At 57.1% G+C, this 18262-nt stretch overlaps 1 protein-coding gene across 6 annotated transcripts in view; it reads right to left on the reverse strand.

The window, feature by feature from the left end:
* Positions 1–6810, reverse strand: part of RBPMS (RNA binding protein, mRNA processing factor) — a 124763-nt gene extending 117953 nt beyond the window's left edge. For all 6 annotated transcript variants that reach the window (XM_050945071.1, XM_050945072.1, XM_050945073.1 and 3 more), the window contains exon 1: positions 6676–6810. In XM_050945071.1, coding sequence (XP_050801028.1) covers positions 6676–6738 — 63 coding nt within the window. In that variant the 5' untranslated portion in view covers positions 6739–6810. The remainder of the gene's footprint in view (positions 1–6675) is intronic.
* Between the last annotated feature and the right edge of the window lie 11452 nt (positions 6811–18262).

Genomic DNA, 18262 nt, shown 5'->3' on the forward strand with positions numbered 1-18262 from the left:
ATCGGAGCATTCCACTCTTGGTAACGTGCACTAAGGAACAGTGCAGCCAAACGGTCAAGGACTCTTTACACAACATGATCTGCACTCTCCATTGCACAGCGACACCGTTCCAAACACAATGATTTCCCCCTCCGTCTTCTGCTGGACATGAGGCCAAAGTTTTGGGCCTGCTCCACCTCCTATTCAGTGTTTGGCTTGTTGACTTTACTGGAAGCAGGGCTAAGCTCTCAGTGAGTAAAAAGCACTCTATATCCTATTTAAATACAATGAAAGCCAGGTATAGCTACAACCTGCCTTCTGTGCTGAGAAGATACACAATGGAGTGATGCAATCCAGAGAAAAGTACTTTGTCACAGCCCTACAACGGTCCACTTGCCCGCTCACCTGGGAAGAGTACTGGTTTTATGGACAAAAATCAATAATTATTTGTTATCATTATTATCCATGCAAAAGGCGGGCAAGCAGGGCCGCCCAGAGGATTCAGGGGGCCTGGGGCAAAGCAATTTCAGGGCCCCTTCCATAAGAAAAAAGTTGCATAACTATAGAACATTATATTCTCGAGGGGGCCTGGGGCAAATAGCCCCACTTGCAACCTCCCTCCCCCCGGGCTGCCCTGCGGGCAAGTGGTTTAGTACCAGATACATTTTCAAGCCAGTTTTACAATCCGTGTCAGAAATCATGCAATTTGTCCATTTAACAGGTGTTTGTATTCTGTGGTGACATCCAGCTGAACACAGAAAAGGCTTAGGTCTGAAATTACCCTCCCAAGGGTTGGCAAGTTTGATGCATATACTGTATTTGAATATAAATTATGATAGTCAGGTGCCCATTGAAAAACAAATAGTTTAAGAATGCTGCCATTATCGTGTTGCATCAACCTGATACCTTCATTCAGATCTGGGGTAGAATCCGAGATATATTTGATAATGGGCTCTTCTGTCTAGCAGAGAAAGAAACAACACGAGCCAATGGCTGGAAGATAAACCTTGACAAATTCAGACTGAAAACTAAGCAGCATTTTAAGGGTGAGGGTTTTAACCTTTGGAACAATTTACCATGGTGGATTCTCCATCATGGACAATTTTCAGATCAGGATGGAATGCTTTTCTCAAAGATCTGCTCTGGGCAGCTCTCCAGCCTGTGCTATGCAGAAGGTCAGATCAGATCATCATAGTGGCCCCTTCTGGCCTTGGAATCTACGAATTTGTCCAACTAGATATGATACATCCTCCCTCTGCCAACAGGCTTGGAGGAGCTCATATTTGGCTGTTATTACACTCAGAATACCTAGATCAGCGGTTCTCAAACTGTGGCTCGGAACCCCAAAGTGGGACGCGACCCCATTTTAATGGGGTCACCAGGGCTGACGTTAGACTTGCTGGGGCCCAGGGCCAAAATCCAAAACCCTCAGGTTTCAGCCCTGGGTGGCAGGGCTCAAGTTACAGGCCCCCACACCTGGTGCTGAGTCCTTGGGCTTGAGCTTTGCCACCCCTCCCACCTCCCCGGGGCAGCCAGGCTGGAGCGGGCTCAGGCTTCGGTCCCCACTCCTGGGGTCGTGTAGCAATTTTTGTTGTCAGAAGGGGGGTATGGTGCCTTGAAGTTTGAGACCCCCTGACCTAGATTATCCTGACTTCCAGTCACAGGTAAAACCCGAAAGCTCATTGGACATCTAGAAAATATTCTCTTTCCAGTGACATACAAACGGTCTGAATTTCACCTTCCATCAGTCTAGGAGCAGTTTGAGAATCTCCATATTATATGATTAAGTTTAACATGTGAAAAGCAGCAAAGAGTCCTGTGGCACCTTATAGACTAACAGCCGTATTGGAGCATGAGCTTTCCTGGGTGAATAGCCACTTCATTGTGCGTCTGACAAAGTGGGTATTCACCCACAAAAGCTCATGCTCCAATACGTCTGTTAGTTTATAAGGTGCCACAGGATTCTCTGTCGCTTTTTACAGATGCAGACTAACACGACTACCCCTCTGATACTTTAATATGTAAGTATTTTGCTAAGATTGTATCTGAACCAGAGACACACAAACAGCACGGGTGTGGGAGGGGTGTGCACATGCATGCGTACAGACATCTGTGCCATTAACTCAGGGAGCCAGTCCCAAAAGAAACCTGGGTATTTTCCTTTAAGTGGGTGAGCCCAACCAGGGATGGGAGGCCCCGTCCCAAGCACAATGACAAAGTAACTACTTCAGTACTTTGCAGAAAGCCGCAGCCCTCCAGACTGGCAAACCTTCTCTATGATCCCCCTCCTGCAGAGCTGGGGGAAGTACCACTCAGCACACAGCTGCTACCTGAAGGACAGGTCGTGAGATTTAAACCACTCCAAATATTTATACTCCTATGAGGGTGACCACACAGCAAGTGTGAAAAATCAGGACAGAGGCGGGGTAATAGGCACCTGTATAAGATAAAGCCCCAAATATCAGGACTGTCCCTATAAAATCAGGACATCTGGTTACCCTAACTCCTATGTGCTATAAAATATCACACACCATGTGGGTGGACACATTAATGGGCACTTGTTCAGGAAAACCTAGCACTTTGCTGGACAGGAGAGTTACTTCATTATCTGAAACACCTATAAACACACCATTCCACTCCTTTCACTGTATCTGTAGACGAACTGTACGTAGACAGAATATTTACTGAATGGTGGTGAGACGGGCGAGATTTGACCGGCCATCAGGAATCCCACCCTACAGAGATCTGTGTGGGTCACTGCACTACGCCATCCCCAAGTTAAGAAGTCACAGACGCTTGTTGTATTCACTGGGAGCTACCGATTCCCTGCTCACAACTCCCTCTGTGGTCTGTGGTAGGCAAGCGGCAAAGATGAAATGTCTTTCATAACTGGACAGAAAGGTCGGTAGATGCCACAAGAGCCTGGCCTGGAGAAGTGGCTTTCACACCAGCAGAACAGTATGATCCCCAGGGGAACCGTTATCTTTTGACAGTACGTTTTCCAAAAAGGACAGTTTTTAGAGAGCAGGAGGAAAGCGTAACAATGGAGCAATACCAGCAGATGAGATGGTTTGCTGGGCTTAAAAATGAGATGGGGCCCATGAGTCTGACCTGTCTCTCTCTTAGCAGACAGACTAAAACAAACGAAGCTGAGAGTTACTAAAAGTCATGAAAAGTGTCCAAGCACTAGGAGCCAGGTGTTCTTTGTGTGATGCCTCTCCTCTCCTGTCCTGTCGGGAATGCAAGCAACCACCCTGGCCTTGTGTCTCAGCACTCGAGACTTGCATGCAGACCGCACTGCCCTGGCAACGTTCAACAGCACAGTGACTCTGCCCCGGCTCACTCCTGCCATATGGTACTTTATGGAGTGTGCATATTAACTCTCCTTTCGCCTCCGCTGCTTTCCCTGCTGCCCTGGTATCACCCAGCCATGCAGGGTCTGGGGAGCGCCAGCCATGCCCCCAGCCCCCAGCAGTGCCTGGAGCTGGTGACAGGGCAGGGGACTCAGCCAGGCACCCCGCCCCTACCAGTGCCTGGAGCCGGAGGCGGGAGGGGAGGGGGGCTCAGCCAGGCACTCAGCCCCCAGCAGTGCCCGGGTCGGTGCCAGGGCGGGGGGGCTCAGCTCTGCACCCAGCCCCCAGCAGTTCCCAGGCCAGTGGCGGGGCAGGGGGGCTCAGCTGGGCACCCAGCCCCCAGCAGTGCCCGGTCAGGTGGCGGGGCGGGGGGCTCAGCCTGGCACTCAGCCCCCAGCAGTGCCCGGGCCGGTGGGGGGGGGTGAGGGGGCTCATCCGGGCACCCAGCCCCAAGCAGTGCCCAGGGGGGCTCAGCCGGGCACCCAGCCCCCAGCAGTTCCCCAGGCCGGTGGCGGGGCGGGGGGGCTCAGCTCCGCACCCAACCCCCAGCAGTGCCCGGGCCGGTGGCGGGGCGGGGGGCTCAGCCTGGCACTCAGCCCCCAGCAGTGCCCGGGCCGGTGGGGGGGGTGAGGGGGCTCATCCGGGCACCCAGCCCCAAGCAGTTGCCCAGGGGGGCTCAGCCGGGCACCCAGCCCCCAGCAGTTCCCCAGGCCGGTGGCGGGGCGGGGGGGCTCAGCTCCGCACCCAACCCCCAGCAGTGCCCGGGCCGGTGGCGGGGCGGGGGGGCTCAGCCAGGCACCCAGCCCCCAGCAGTGCCAGGGGCGGGGGGGGGGGGCTCAGCCAGGCACCCAGCCCCCAGCAGTGCCCGGGCCGGTGGCGGGGCGGGGGGGCTCAGCCGGGCACCCAGCCCCCAGCAGTGCCGGGGCCGGTGGGGGCCTTACCAGGGCCCGGCAGCGAACAAGCCCAGCGCAGCGCTCCGTGGGGCGACGGGACGGGGGGCTCCATGGCCCCGCGAGTGCGGGCGGCCCGGCCCGGCCCGGCCCCCGGAGGAGTCTCTGGGGCCGGGCTCTGTCCCCGCAGCGGCGCTGGGCTAACACCTGAGCGACCCCCCGGCCCGCTGCAGTCCCGGGCGGGGCGGCCATGGACAGACCGGGATCGGGCTCCAGGGTCCTGGGACCCGGCCGCTCCCTTCGGGAACTTCCCACCCCGTCCCGCTGCGGCCCCTCGTCCCCGCTCCACTGCCCCGCGCTCCCCCCTTCCCTCGTCCCCGCTCCACTGCCCCGCGCTCCCCCCTTCCCTCTGCCCCGCTCCACTGCCCCGAGCTCCCCCCTTCCCTCTGCCCCGCTCCACTGCCCCGCGCTCCCCCCTTCCCTCTGCCCCGCTCCACTGCCCCGCGCTCCCCTCTTCCCTCGTCCCCGCTCCACTGCCCCGCGCTCCCCCCCTTCCCTCTGCCCCGCTCCACTGCCCCGCGCTCCCCTCTTCCCCTCTGCCCCGCTCCACTGCCCCGCGCTCCCCCCTTCCCTCTGCCCCGCTCCACTGCCCCGCGCTCCCCTCTTCCCCTCTGCCCCGCTCCACTGCCCCGCGCTCCCCCCTTCCCTCTGCCCCGCTCCACTGCCCCGCGCTCCCCCCTTCCCTCTGCCCCGCTCCACTGCCCCGCGCTCCCCTCTTCCCTCTGCCCCGCTCCACTGCCCCGCGCTCCCCCCCTTCCCCTCTGCCCCGCTCCACTGCCCCGCGCTCCCCTCTTCCCCTCTGCCCCGCTCCACTGCCCCCGCGCTCCCCTCTTCCCTCTGCCCCGCTCCACTGCCCCGCGCTCCCCTCTCCCCTCTGCCCCGCTCCACTGCCCCGCGCTCCCCCCTCCCTCTGCCCCGCTCCACTGCCCCGCGCTCCCCTCTTCCCTCTGCCCCGCTCCACTGCCCCGCGCTCCCCCCTTCCCTCTGCCCCGCTCCACTGCCCCGCGCTCCCCCCTTCCCCTCTGCCCCGCTCCACTGCCCCGTGCTCCCCCCTTCCCTCTGCCCCGCTCCACTGCCCCGCGCTCCCCCTTCCCCTCTGCCCCGCTCCACTGCCCCGCGCTCCCCTCTTCCCTCTGCCCGCTCCACTGCCCCGCGCTCCCCCTTCCCCTCTGCCCCGCTCCACTGCCCCGCGCTCCCCCCTTCCCTCTGCCCCGCTCCACTGCCCCGCGCTCCCCTCTTCCCTCTGCCCCGCTCCACTGCCCCGCGCTCCCCTCTTCCCTCTGCCCCGCTCCCCTGCCCCGCGCTCCCCCCTTCCCTCTGCCCCGCTCCACTGCCCCGCGCTCCCCTCTTCCCCTCTGCCCCGCTCCACTGCCCCGCGCTCCCCCCTTCCCTCTGCCCCGCTCCACTGCCCCGCGCTCCCCCCTTCCCTCTGCCCCGCTCCACTGCCCCGCGCTCCCCCCTTCCCTCTGCCCCGCTCCACTGCCCCGCGCTCCCCCTTCCCTCTGCCCCGCTCCACTGCCCCGCGCTCCCCCCTTCCCCTCTGCCCCGCTCCACTGCCCCGCGCTCCCCCCTTCCCTCTGCCCCGCTCCACTGCCCCGCGCTCCCCCCTTCCCCTCTGCCCCGCTCCACTGCCCCGCGCTCCCCCCTTCCCCTCTGCCCCGCTCCACGGCCCCGCGCTCCCCCCTTCCCTCTGCCCCGCTCCACTGCCCCGCGCTCCCCTCTTCCCCTCTGCCCCGCTCCACTGCCCCGCGCTCCCTCCTTCCCTCTGCCCCGCTCCCCTCCGGGCACCGCTCCCCTGCCCCCCCCTCCTGCCTGCTCCCCTCGGCCCCCCCCCACCCTCCTGCCTGGCTCCCCCCGACCCCCCCTCACCCTGCTGCCCGCTCCCCCCGGCCCCCCCCTCACCCTCCTGCCCGCTCCCCCCGGCCCCCCCCTCACCCTCCTGCCCGGCCCCCCCTCACCCTCCTGCCCGCTCCCCCCGGTCCCCCCCCACCCTCCTGCCCGGCTCCCCCCGACCCCCCCTCACCCTGCTGCCCGCTCCCCCCGGTCCCCCCCCACCCTCCTGCCCGCTCCCCCCGGCCCCCCCTCACCCTCCTGCCCGGCTCCCCCCGGCCCCCCCTCACCCTCCTGCCCGCTCCCCCCGCTCCCCCCTCACCCTCCTGCCCGCTCCCCCCGGCCCCCCCTCACCCTCCTGCCCGGCTCCCCCTCACCCTCCTGCCCGGCTCCCCCCGACCCCCCCTCACCCTCCTGCCCGGCTCCCCCCGGCCCCCCCTCACCCTGCTGCCCGCTCCCCTCCGGCTCCTCCTACCCCGCTTCCCCTCCGCCCCCCAACCTCCCTGTGCTGCGCCCCGCGGGTCCCACTGCCCCGTGCCCCGCGCCCCGCGCCCGGCCGGTACCTCCTCCTCGGGCAGGCCGGGCTCGGCCGCGCCGCTCTCCTTGTCGGCGGGGAGGCTGTTCATGGTGCCGTCCCGGGGCGCACGGAGCCGGCTGCGGAGAGGCTGCTCCCTGCCGCTGGCAGCAGCATGAGGAGCTGGCGGCGCTGCACTGAGCCCCCGGCAGCCCGGCCGGGCAGGGAGCTGCGGCGCGGGGGAGGGACGGGGGGCGGGGGAGCCTGGGCTGCCGCCGCTGGGCCGGGGGTGCCCGGTCCGTGCGCCCTACGCGCTCCGGGCAGCTCCCTCCCGGCCCCCCCGGGGGACGGGGCAGGGCTGGCTGGGGGCAGGGCTGGGCAGACAGGGGAAGTTGGGCGGCATGAGGGTCAGAGAGGCAGGGGGAGCCGGGCTGGGTGTGGGGAAAACCCTAAACTCCCCCTGTCCCCAGCACATGGTGTCAGCACGAGCTCCCTCCCACGAGCACCCTGGGATGTTTGGGAGCCATCACTGACAATGGCTCAGCCCTAGCTGGGGGTTCACCCTGTCCAGGCTTCCCAGAAAGCCAAGGCCTCGAAACTTGGCTTTTCCCATGAGCGCGGAGCTTGTCCTTTACCTGATGGGTCCTGGCACCAAGGGGTTCCCATGGCTGTGGGCTTGCTAGGGTCACAGACCAGCCAGCTGTGCTTGTGCTGGGACACTTTGTACCTCCTTTCTGTTAGCACCTGCTTCTCCCGCTTCCCCTCACATGGGACTCGGAGGGCCGCACAGAGCACTGGTGCTGGAATTCAGACCCTAATCCTGCTCCCTTCTTGGCATCAACAGCCAAACTGGCATCACCCCCTGGGGCCCTGGCAGTGCAAACTCCTGGGGCTGGCACCACCCATTATTATTTCTACGGCACCCTGCACCCACCCCTATGGCATTGCACAAAGGGACTCTACAATGGCTGGAGTGCCACTCGGCTGGGGTGGTTTGGAGATCCCCGAGTAACTCACCTCTCACTTGCCAAGCATGAATCACTGCAATCAAACAGGCAGGATGGGACCCATTCAGGCTAGGAAAAGGGTGCAGATTTGTTAACAGTGAGATTAATTAACCACTGGAACAATTTAGCTAGGGTTATGGTGGATTCTCCATCACGTGGGATTTTTAAATCCAGTCTGGGGAGGGATGCGGTGGGGGGGTCTCCTTCTAACAGACACAGTCTAGTTAACCACCAGTTGCTGGGCAGGATGCAGGAATCCCTGAGCGAGATTCTGTGGCCTGCAAAGTGCGGGTCAGACTAGATGATCACGGTGGTTCCTTTTGGCCTTACCCTCCTGGGAATCTCTGAAATCGGGGCTGGAAAAGGCAACAGCCCACGAGGGCTCCCTCCAGTAGCGGGCAGCCAGAGAACTTGTGGATTACATTAAGGAGGAACATAACATTGAACATACACCGCAAGTAGGAGATGAGTAAACGAGCATACTCTGGAAGCAGCCTCCCCCACCAAGGGCGCTTTCAAATTGGCATCTCTTCGCATTTCCTGGTGCCGGTTTGGGCTCGGATCCATCCGCACTGACCCCACTGAAGCAGTGCACTCCCATGGCAACTGGCTCTGCCTGCACAGGTCCCTACTTCCCCCATACGATTTACACCCCTGGACCTTGCCCACTGCTAGCCCCCCGCCCTCATCTCGCCCCACTGAGTGCAGTCTGAGCCCAGAGAGGAGTGGCCGTGCTGCAGGCAGGGCAGGGGTGAGACCGGACTGTCCCTCCACACATGACCGAGTGCAAGCGAGAGATCCTCTCAGTTGTCAGGGGCCAGAAGAGGCACCTTTTTGAAATGCAGCCTGCCCTTGTGAGGGAGAAAGATGTCACACTGGGGTGGGAATGGACAGGAATAACAAAGGGACCCACTGGCTCCTTGCTCCCTTCCCTGGAGGATTCCTGCCCACTCTGACAGAACCCTTCCCCCTTGCCCCAGAGCCCAGCTTCCTCAGCACCCTAGCAGCACTTGCACAGCTCGCCAGGCCCACACAGCCCCATTGCGCTGAACAGAGCATATACAGGGAAGCACACATTGTCAGTGTCCATGGGCCAGAGCCTCTTGCAGGAGATGCTTGGAGAAGGGTCCAAAATGACACATCTTCCCGACCTGTGGGAGTTGCTTCATTCCTTGGCGGTAACTGCTGGGTGTGGCCTGTCCTCGGCCCCTGTAACATGCTGCTCCATATTATCCCTGGGATTGTGTGTACACACTTCTGGGACCACCTCAATTATTGCTACCCTGAACAAATGGATGAATGAAGAATTTGCATCCCATCCAAAATATTTCTCCAGGCCTAGTTGAACTTCAGGCCAAAGCATGTGGCAGGGTGCTGCTGTACTGCACTGGAATATTGTTATGAAGGATACACTTGGCCATGACTTACTTGACCAGGAGTTGCTACCCAGTGGGTACACAAGGGTTAAGCAGCTGCAGTGAGGCAGAGCAGGAGACATGAGGTGTGTGTCTCACCTCACAGAATGGTCAGAGATGGGATGAATGGGTGGATTGTTAGAGCACTGGCTGAAACGACCCCTATCAATGAAGGATCTTCAAAGACAATGGGAATACCATGGCTGGGACATTTGCACCTAGCAACCAACCAAGATTAAGGTGGTTTTCCCCCCCACCTGGCTGCAGGGAAACAGCGCAAAGGCCCCGAGCTGGAGAACAAAGGGTGGCCTTTGGACAGACACAGCAGCTCTCACCTGCCGGGACCAAGTGACAAAGGGACAGAGATGGTTCCTATAGGAGCATGGTTTGGCCAGTATGGACTACGCTGTACCTTTGTTTCTCTGTGCTAACCTAAGGACATCCCTGATGCTGTGTTCCAACTGGCTAATCCATCCAGGCTGCTTGGGGATAACTGCTAATGCTTCGTAGATTCCCAAGGCCATCTAATCCAGTGGTTTTCAAACTTTCTTTCTGATGACCCAGTTGAAGAAAATTTTTAATGCCTGCAACCCAGTGGAGCTGAGGATGAGGGGTTTGGGGTGTGGGAGGGGCTCAGGGCTGGGGCAGAGGGTTGGGGTGCGGTGGTGGGGCTGGGATGAGAGGTTCAGGGTGTGGGAGGGGGTTCTGGGGTTGTGGTGCAGGCTCTGGGGTGGGGCCAGGGATGAGAGGTTTGGGGTGTAGGAAGAGGCTCCAGGTTTGGGGGGGCTCAGGGCTGGGGCAGGGGATTGGGGTGTGGGGTTGGGTGGTGGACTTACCTCTGGCAGCTCCCAGTCTGCAGCACAGCGGTGGTGCTAAGGCAGGCTTCCTGCCTGTCCTGGCACCGTGGACTGTGCTGCACCCCGGAAGCAGACAGCAGCAGGTCCGGCTCCTAGGTTGAAGTGCACAAACAGCTCTGTGCTGCTCTCACCTGCAGGCACCGCCTCCTCCCCCCAGCTCCCATTGGCCAGGAACCAGCAAAGTCAGAAGTCAGACCTGCTGCTGGCCACGTCCGTGGTGTCAGAACAGGTAGGCACTAGCCTGCCTTAGCCGGGCAGCACCCCCGATGGGACTTTTAATGGCCCAGTCCTGACCAGAGCTGGCACGACCCAGTCCCTTCCATTCTGTGACCCAGTTCTGAGTCGTGACCCATGGTTTGAAAACCACTAATCTAGTCTGACCTCCTGTCTGCATCAGGCCAGAGACCTTCCCCGCTTGCTGAGATGCAATGATCCCTGAAGCGAGGAAAGGAGTCTCTCTCAGCTGGACTCACTGAGCAGATCTCAGAGCGAGCAACAGGAAAGATGGAGCCCAGAAGCTGTCTAAGAAGTTTTGAGGCCTACCCTAAAGAAAGCGTGGGACTCCTAGGGGTCTGGCACAACAAGGGGCTGTTGTCTGTTTAAAAGCTGGAGTGACAGAGGCATGCCCTTCTGAGTGAGACACAAACCCATGAGTGTCATTATAATGGTCACTGACAGGCCAGCCCCCAGTTAGCAGGCACAATCTGCTGGCTCTGTGCATGCCCACAAAGGCTGCTGCTTGAATTTTGGTTTTTGCCAGTTTTGATAAGATCTAGTGCTCAGTTCCCAAATTAAGCCACTTGGATGTTTCCATTTTAATTTTAAACACAACACAAGCAACTTGCCCCTTTATGGACCTGCCAGCTGCAAACATGCTTGTGGGGGATTTTGCTCCTCAGAACTAGTGCAGTGCCGTGCCGTGTGGCATCATTCTCTGACATTCCGCATTTGGGAATTTACACGGGAAAAGCATCTTCAAGAAGTAGCGGGTGAAGCAAATGTGACCTAATAAAAGCAGAGAGGAGTGAGCTTGTAGCAGGGCGGGTCAGTTACAGAAGATAACTCACAAGTCACTTGCAAAATAGATGCCCTGAGACCCTGCTCGAAACAGGGTTTGAACCACACATGTCCGTTTGTAGCTCTCTGCACGTCACAAGGGGCAAAAGCAAGACCAGCTGGCCTTGCAGCTGATGATGCCTGAGTCAGGGTAGCATCCAGCTTCCCTCCCTGGGCTGGCTCTGCAGCATGGACAGGAGCTCAAAGCAAGAAAACCTCATTTTCTGCACTGAAGTGAGCACAAGGGACCCCTTGGGAGCAGGTCTCGGAGTAAGAGCAGTTGTTTTCACCTAGGGATGTTTCAGAGGAACTCTGTGACACTACAGTGAAGATCTCAGCATTGCGTGGTACATGCAGGTTGGTGAAACAACACATGTCACACAGGCACTGGCAATGGTGAGATGTAGGACGCTTCATGCTCTTAGCCCACAATCTCACTGGGGGGGGGGCATCAGTTGGGATATAGGGAAGGCTGAAGACGCCCGCAGTTGTTTTGCGGTGAGCTGCTCTGTACGTTAAACATGTCCTGTCGTCCCACGGCTTAACACAGCCCATAGCTGGATCAGTCCTACACGGCTTCTCCCGCATTGTTCACTGCCTGAGCAGCACTCCTCTCTCGGGAACTTAGTCTGCAGACTGGGTCTGGAGCAACAACTCACCACGAGCCACCAGAGCCAGCTGCAGGGACAGACACCGAGTGCAGCACTGTAGAGTGTTCCTGGGGCAACAGGGAACCACCTTCTTTTGGTCTGGGGCTAATACAGTCAGACCAGCCTCTCCTTGTATGTATCACAAAGCTGAAGGTCCAGAGTCAGCACAGGCAGTGATCTGCATCAATACTACCAATCAAGGTCTGGGCCTCTTGTTTGTCAGACACCATGCCCTGTCTCCAGGATCTTTCACAAACTTTCCAGTCTTAGCATCCTATGGTGCGGCCCTCCCCTGGCTGCCCTCTCCTTGCCAGGGAACAGATCCTGTACTCGGGCTGCCCATGGCACTTAGAGCAGCCCCCTGTGCCTAATGGAATCCCTCCCGGCCTGTTAAAATCTCCTCTCCAGCCTCAGGGCTTTATTAACCCAGTCACTCTCCACTGTAGCCCGCTTGCTCCTCCCACCCCCGTCCCTAGGTTCTGCCGGATGTGCTAACCCCCAGAGATGACCTGAATTGCACTTTGAACTCAGCCTCTAGTGCAGTGGTCCCCAACGCTGTGCCCCAGGTGCCATAGCGCCCACCGGGGCATCTATCTGCGCCCGCATACTGGCCGGCAGACAAGCATCCACCAAAAAGCAGCATCACCAAGAGGCGCCACCGCCGAAATGCCGCTGATTTTCGGCAGTGACGCCTCTTGATGATGCTGCTGTGGCAGCATTTTGGCAGTGATGCCTCTTGACGTTGTTGCTTCTTGGCGGATGCTTGTCCACTGGCCACTGTCCTCGACGGCTCTTCGTCTGGCGCCCGCCACCCGGAAAAGGTTGGGGACCAGTGTTCTAGTGCCATCTGTGTGCGTATGGAGACAGCACACAGAGTGCAGCTGAGCCCTTCTCTGTACACGGCATTCATCCCCCGGCAGGGGGCCCTGCCTGACAGCGAGGGCCAGGTTAGTGCTCAGCAGACACCTGGTGAGCAGGGCACTGGCCTGTGACTTCCGAGATGTGGGTTTAAGTCTGTGCTGTGCCTCAGGCTTCCCACGCAGCCATGGGCAGAGGTGCTTGGGCATCAGTGGGGGCAAGATCACCTCCCCGCAGCACAGAGGTGCACCCACACTGTGGTGAGGGGGCTGTGTCTACACCACCATTAGAAGCCCTCAGCTAGCCTGTTGTGCCAGCTGACTCAGGCACAAGGGGTTAAGGGGCTGTTTAACTGGTTCAGAACAGGTCCTAGAACCTGGCCTCCAGCTCAGCCATCTACCCCCACAATAAAACAGCCCTGAGTGCCCCAGTCAGTTTTTAATTGCAGCGTGTGGATGGCTCCTTATATGGTGTCATGCACACTGAAGCAGCTTTAGCCAAGCCTGCCTTTTAACAGTGTGTTCAGTTAATGCTGTTTTCTTGAGACGGGCCTAGAATCTCTCCCTTCCCCCTCCCCACCTCCTCCTCTGCCATTTTCAGTGACCCAGACCATGGCCTGTAGCAGACGGCTGAGATGGGCTTGCTTTAAATGCAGCTCCCAGTCCAATGCCTGCAGTAAACCGTGGGCGGCTGCTGCCTGAGCCCTGTGAGCAGGTGATGATAGGTACCTTGTATGAGCCATCAAGGCCAGAATGCCTGGAATCTGGGCTGGCCAGGCAGGGTGGGGGAAGGGAGAACTCTCACTGCATTGACTTGGGAATAGAAATGCCGCTGATTTTCGGCAGTGACGCCGAAATAGAGAAATAGAAATAGAGCCTGGTCCTGGCTTGTAAGGCTGAACCCTGCCCAGAGGTGCTGAGTGGTGTAAGATCCACAGGGAAAGGGCTGAGGGGTGATGCAGATGAGAAAGGGGCTGCACAAACCATGCCCCGTGCTGAAGCCACCTCGGTGCCCCCTGCAGTGATGCAGAGTGAACGGCTCACCCATGGCAGGGCAGGACCAGCTTGTGGTTGAAGCACTAACACAGGCCGAGGACATGGGCTCTGCTCCCATCTCTGCCCCAGACTCAGGGTCACTGAATGAGTCACCCAGGGCTGGATTTTCAAAGGTGTTTAGGTGCCTAAAGCTGCAGCTAGGCAGCTTGCGGGGGGGGGGGGGGGGGGGGCGATTTCCAGGAGCACCCAAGCAGGTTAGATGCCCACCATCCAGGAATCCTAGGATTAGGGGGAACGGGAGTAGATACCTGGGCTGTTTGCCTTAACTAGGAAACATGGCTCAGGGCAGCTCAGGCCGAGTTTTCTCCTGTCCACTGAGCCCAACGAAATGGCAGTGTCTTGCCCAGTCAAGACCAGGCTGAAGAGCCCCCTCACAATGCCCCATGCCCTTCCTGCCAGGTCTCCCCCCACCCTATGATCTCTCCCTGGGGCTCATCAGGGCACTGCTCAGAGGGGGCAAAGCAGAAATCCCCTGAGCTGCCATTACTTTAAGTCTTTCCTGCAGTTAGGAGAGCGATGGAGGAAAGGCTCCTTTACTCTTATCAAATGCCCAGTGGCTTCCTAGCAGCCAGGGCATACCATGAGAGAACAGCTCCCTTCAGTGGGTGGCCACACTAGGACCAGGCTGAGGACAACTGGTGGGAAAATGGGAGGCAGAGGGATTTCCATGGGAAATGCCAACTTTCTGGCAAAACATCTGCCCCCAAAATATTTGGATTAAAAATAGAGCCACTGGGAGGGGAGGGGTGTGTCAGAGGAGCCCCTGGCCATGGTGCATCATGGGAGAGGTCGTCTGGCCAGACAGCCTGGCCCATAGAGAATAGGAGTAAGGTACCTTACCTGCAACACCTTTTAGGCACCATGGCACCATTCTGAATGAACATAGGCCAGTGTTCAGCCATGCAGTGTCTATGACGTATGGGGAAGCAGATCTTCCCCAGGAAATAGTTCATTGTGTTGAAAACCCTGTTTCATGTTTAATGTTGAAGACAAGCTTTGACAGAAGATTTTTTGGCCAAACTTAACAGAAAGGCCAATAGCCCTGATATGGGCGGGATAGCTCTCCGCCCAAAGAAGGCGGATGTGGGACTAGGCCAGGAAAGTGGGCAGACATCTCCACTGGTGCTTCCACTGAAGTGATGCCAGCACAGGCAGGAGGTCTGCTGGAGAGAAGACTCCTGAGGCCTGGGTCAGCTGAGGTAGCTTAGCGCTTATATTGGGGCCCCAGCGGGAGTGCTGGGAACAGCTGTGTAATAATTCTTTGTGCCATGCTCACAGGAGCTCACTACCCTGTCTTCAGTTCACACCCTGTGGTGCCAGCACACCATGGGCAGGGCCTTCTCACAGTAGGGAAGTTCAGATTCACAAGTGAAGTGCTTTACTGTTTTCGGTCCCCCAAGGATGCCAGCAGGAATAGCCGTACTCAGGCAAACCCCAGTGATCGATTGGGGAGGAGCAGAGAGCAGTATAGCCAGCACCGTGCCTGCTTATAAAACTTCTCTGGGCTCAGTGCAACCCAGCACCAGCGCTTACCTGCTGCTCTCTCCATTCTGTGCTACAACGGGGCATACGTAGGGATGCCGTCATTGAGGCCTCTCACCTGGGGAAGTTATTCCAGTATAAGGGAGGGGGTGAATTTGAACTGCGATAGCTACACCGGTTTAACGCCCTAGGTGGGCACTCTGCCCCAGTCAACACTAGAAAGCTTTGCAAATGGCGTTCTCCCTCCTAGTGGGATGCCGGGAATATAGGCAACCCTGCGTCTGCTGGTATAGCTTATACTGGTTCCCCAAACATGATAAGGAATACTGGGGAAAAAGTGCTTTTGCTGGGATAACTGTCTACACTGGGATTATTGCTGGCAGAAGATGTTAAAAAGCAACATTGCTACGCTGACAAGATACTAGTATCGCCCTGGTCAATAGGTGATTGCTTCCACTATCCATACACCACACTCCTCTCCAGTAAATTCCTTAATTAATAAATAGGACTGTCGATTAAGCGCAATTAACTCACAACTAAAAAAGTTAATCACGATCATACTAAATATTTTGCATGTTTTTCTACATTTTCAAAAATATTGATTTCTATTACAACACAGAACACAGAGTGTATGGTGCTCACTTTATATTTTTTATCATTTTTACAGCACAGATATTGGTAAACAAACAGTATTTTCAATTCATCTCATACAAGTACTGTAGGGTGACCAGATGTCCTGATTTTATAGGGACAGTCCTGATTTTTGGAGCTTTTTCTTACATAGGCACCTATTACCAGGGGTGAAAGTAACTTACAGGACTTATCGATACTGCCGGAGTCCTGAGGGGGGCGTGGCCTCATCCAGAGGAGGCGGGGCCTCTCAAGATTTTAAATATCATAGTGCCACTCTATAAATCTAAGGGACGCCCACATCTAGAATACTGAGTGAGGTTCAGTACACCCCATCTCAAAAAAAAAAAAAGATGTTAGAATTGGAAAAGATACAGAGAAGGGCAACAAAAAAGATTAGAGGTACAGAACAACTTCCCTAGAGGAGAGTTTAACAAGACTGGGACTGTTCAGCTCGGCAAAGAGACTAAGAGGGGTGTGGATATTATAGAGGTCTATAAAATAATGCATGACATGGAGAAAGTAAGTGTTATTTACCCCCTCACATAACACATAAACCAGGGGTCACCCAGTGAAATTATTAGGCAGCAGGTTTAAAACAAACAAAAGGAAGTACTTCTTCACACAATGCACAGTCAACCTGTGGAACTCATTGCCAGGGGACATTGTGAAGGTCAAGACTATAACAGGCTTCAAAAAAGAATTAGATAAGTTCACAGAGGGCAGGTCCCTCAATGGCTATTAGCCAGGGGATGGGCAGGGATGCAACCCCCATTCTCTGGGTGTCCCTAGCCTCAGACTGCCAGAAGCTGGGAGTGGACAACAGGGGATGGATCATGTGGTAATTGCTTTGTTCATTCCCTCTGAAGCACCTGGCATTGGCCACTGTCAGAAGACAGAATACTGGGCTAGAGGGACCATTGGCCATACTGGGCCAGACTATTCTTGTGTTTCCTGAGCTTTTATCTGGTAACAGCTGACCAAAAAGCCTCTTCATTAACTCTCCTACCTCTACCAAATATGCCGCTGGTTCCAGTATCTGCTTTGTCACAGCTTTTCCCCACTTCATCCCTCCCCTGTGATTTCACAGCAACACTGGCTGCCCTAGGAAGAGGGTTATGCTGTGGGGATTTTCCCTGGCTGCTGTCTTTCATCGAGTGCTTTCAGTAAGTCTGATCTACGTAAATCAGCTCTACTACGTAACGGACATCTTGAGAACAGCTTTGTTGGACTCATCTGCATTGTAGACTGTGGAGCAGACCTAGCTTTGTATTTTTCTTTCAGTTCCCCCACTCTGTCTGGCATATGGTGCATCCCACTCCAGTCCAGGTTCAGCTAGTACAGGGGAGTAGCATCCTATGCGGGGGTTAGCTTCTGAGTTAGTGCATAAGGCGAAAATCGCCTATAGTCAAACGCTCATTGTGTGGAATGGCAGGTGGAATCGCCCGCACTATGGGTACAGCATTTAAATTGTTATTTCTCTCTTTTTTGTTTTGCCGAGCATGTATAGTTAAAATCACCTATGCTAAGTTAAATGTGCCTATGATGTGACTCCACTGTATAGCCATTTTCTGTCCATCAGTGGGCATCCATTTCCTTCCCTTCCAGTTAGGTCTAACCAATACTTTACAAGTGACATTGGCAACCATGCCTATCTGTCCCCTAGGGTAATTCTGTAAAAGCACATGAGTGTCTCAATCTCACCCCAGGCAAAGTTCACTTCCAGCCCTCCTCAGAAACCACTGACACAGCCACTCCTCCGTTCATTCCCATTGTCACTATCACAGCATTACCTTAACATAACAAGGGGGGCGTGAGAGGTCTGTTCATTGCCTTCACATGCAGTTCTGGGCCATATCCAGCATCTTTCCATCCAGGGAAAACCGGCCTCTGAGCCCGACTCTTCCAGTCACAGAACTAGTTCAGTGGCTCCTGCTTGTAGGCATTGATGGCTTCCTCTTGGCGACTCCTTTGCTGTGCTGCGGGGCACTGTGGCAAGCCCGGGCAGTGTGTCCCCTCCTACCACACTTGATGCACTGCAGCTTATTAAAGACATGCTGCTCCTGCCAGGGTGATGTCCCCAGACTGCATAAATAGGGGTCCCTCCATTTTGTTTGGATGACCATCAGCTTCTTCACCTGCCGCTGAGGGGGTTCTTCCTAGGCCTGGCACAATGGGGCTGGATGTCAGGGATCCACAGGATCTGTGCTATGTCCCAGCTTTTAAACAGGCCCTTGGAGGAACCCTTCAGTGTGCCAGACCCCCAAGGGGCCCAACCTCTTCCTTGAAGGCTGTGAGGCTGCATGGCCAGCCCTTAAGTCTGAGCTTCTGTGCTCCAGCCCTCCTGCCTCACGCGAGAGCTCTGCCCAGCAAATCCAGCTGAGATAGACGCCTGGTCTAAGACTTGTTCACTGGTCCCTGAAGAGTGTACCTCAGCAAGTATTTTCAGTGACCTCAGGCAGCCTTTTCAAAACAGAGCAGGGTGTATTAGCCAGTAGGGACACAGCATCGGAAGTCCCTAGGCTAGCACGGACATATAAAGGGTTAGTCATAGTCCATTCCAGGGCCACCCAGAGGATTCAGGGGGCCTGGGGTCTTTGGGGGCGAAGGGCCCATGCTTCGGCAC

This window comes from Gopherus flavomarginatus, chromosome 3 (genome assembly GCF_025201925.1).
Source record: "Gopherus flavomarginatus isolate rGopFla2 chromosome 3, rGopFla2.mat.asm, whole genome shotgun sequence".
Lineage (NCBI taxonomy): Eukaryota > Metazoa > Chordata > Testudines > Testudinidae > Gopherus > Gopherus flavomarginatus.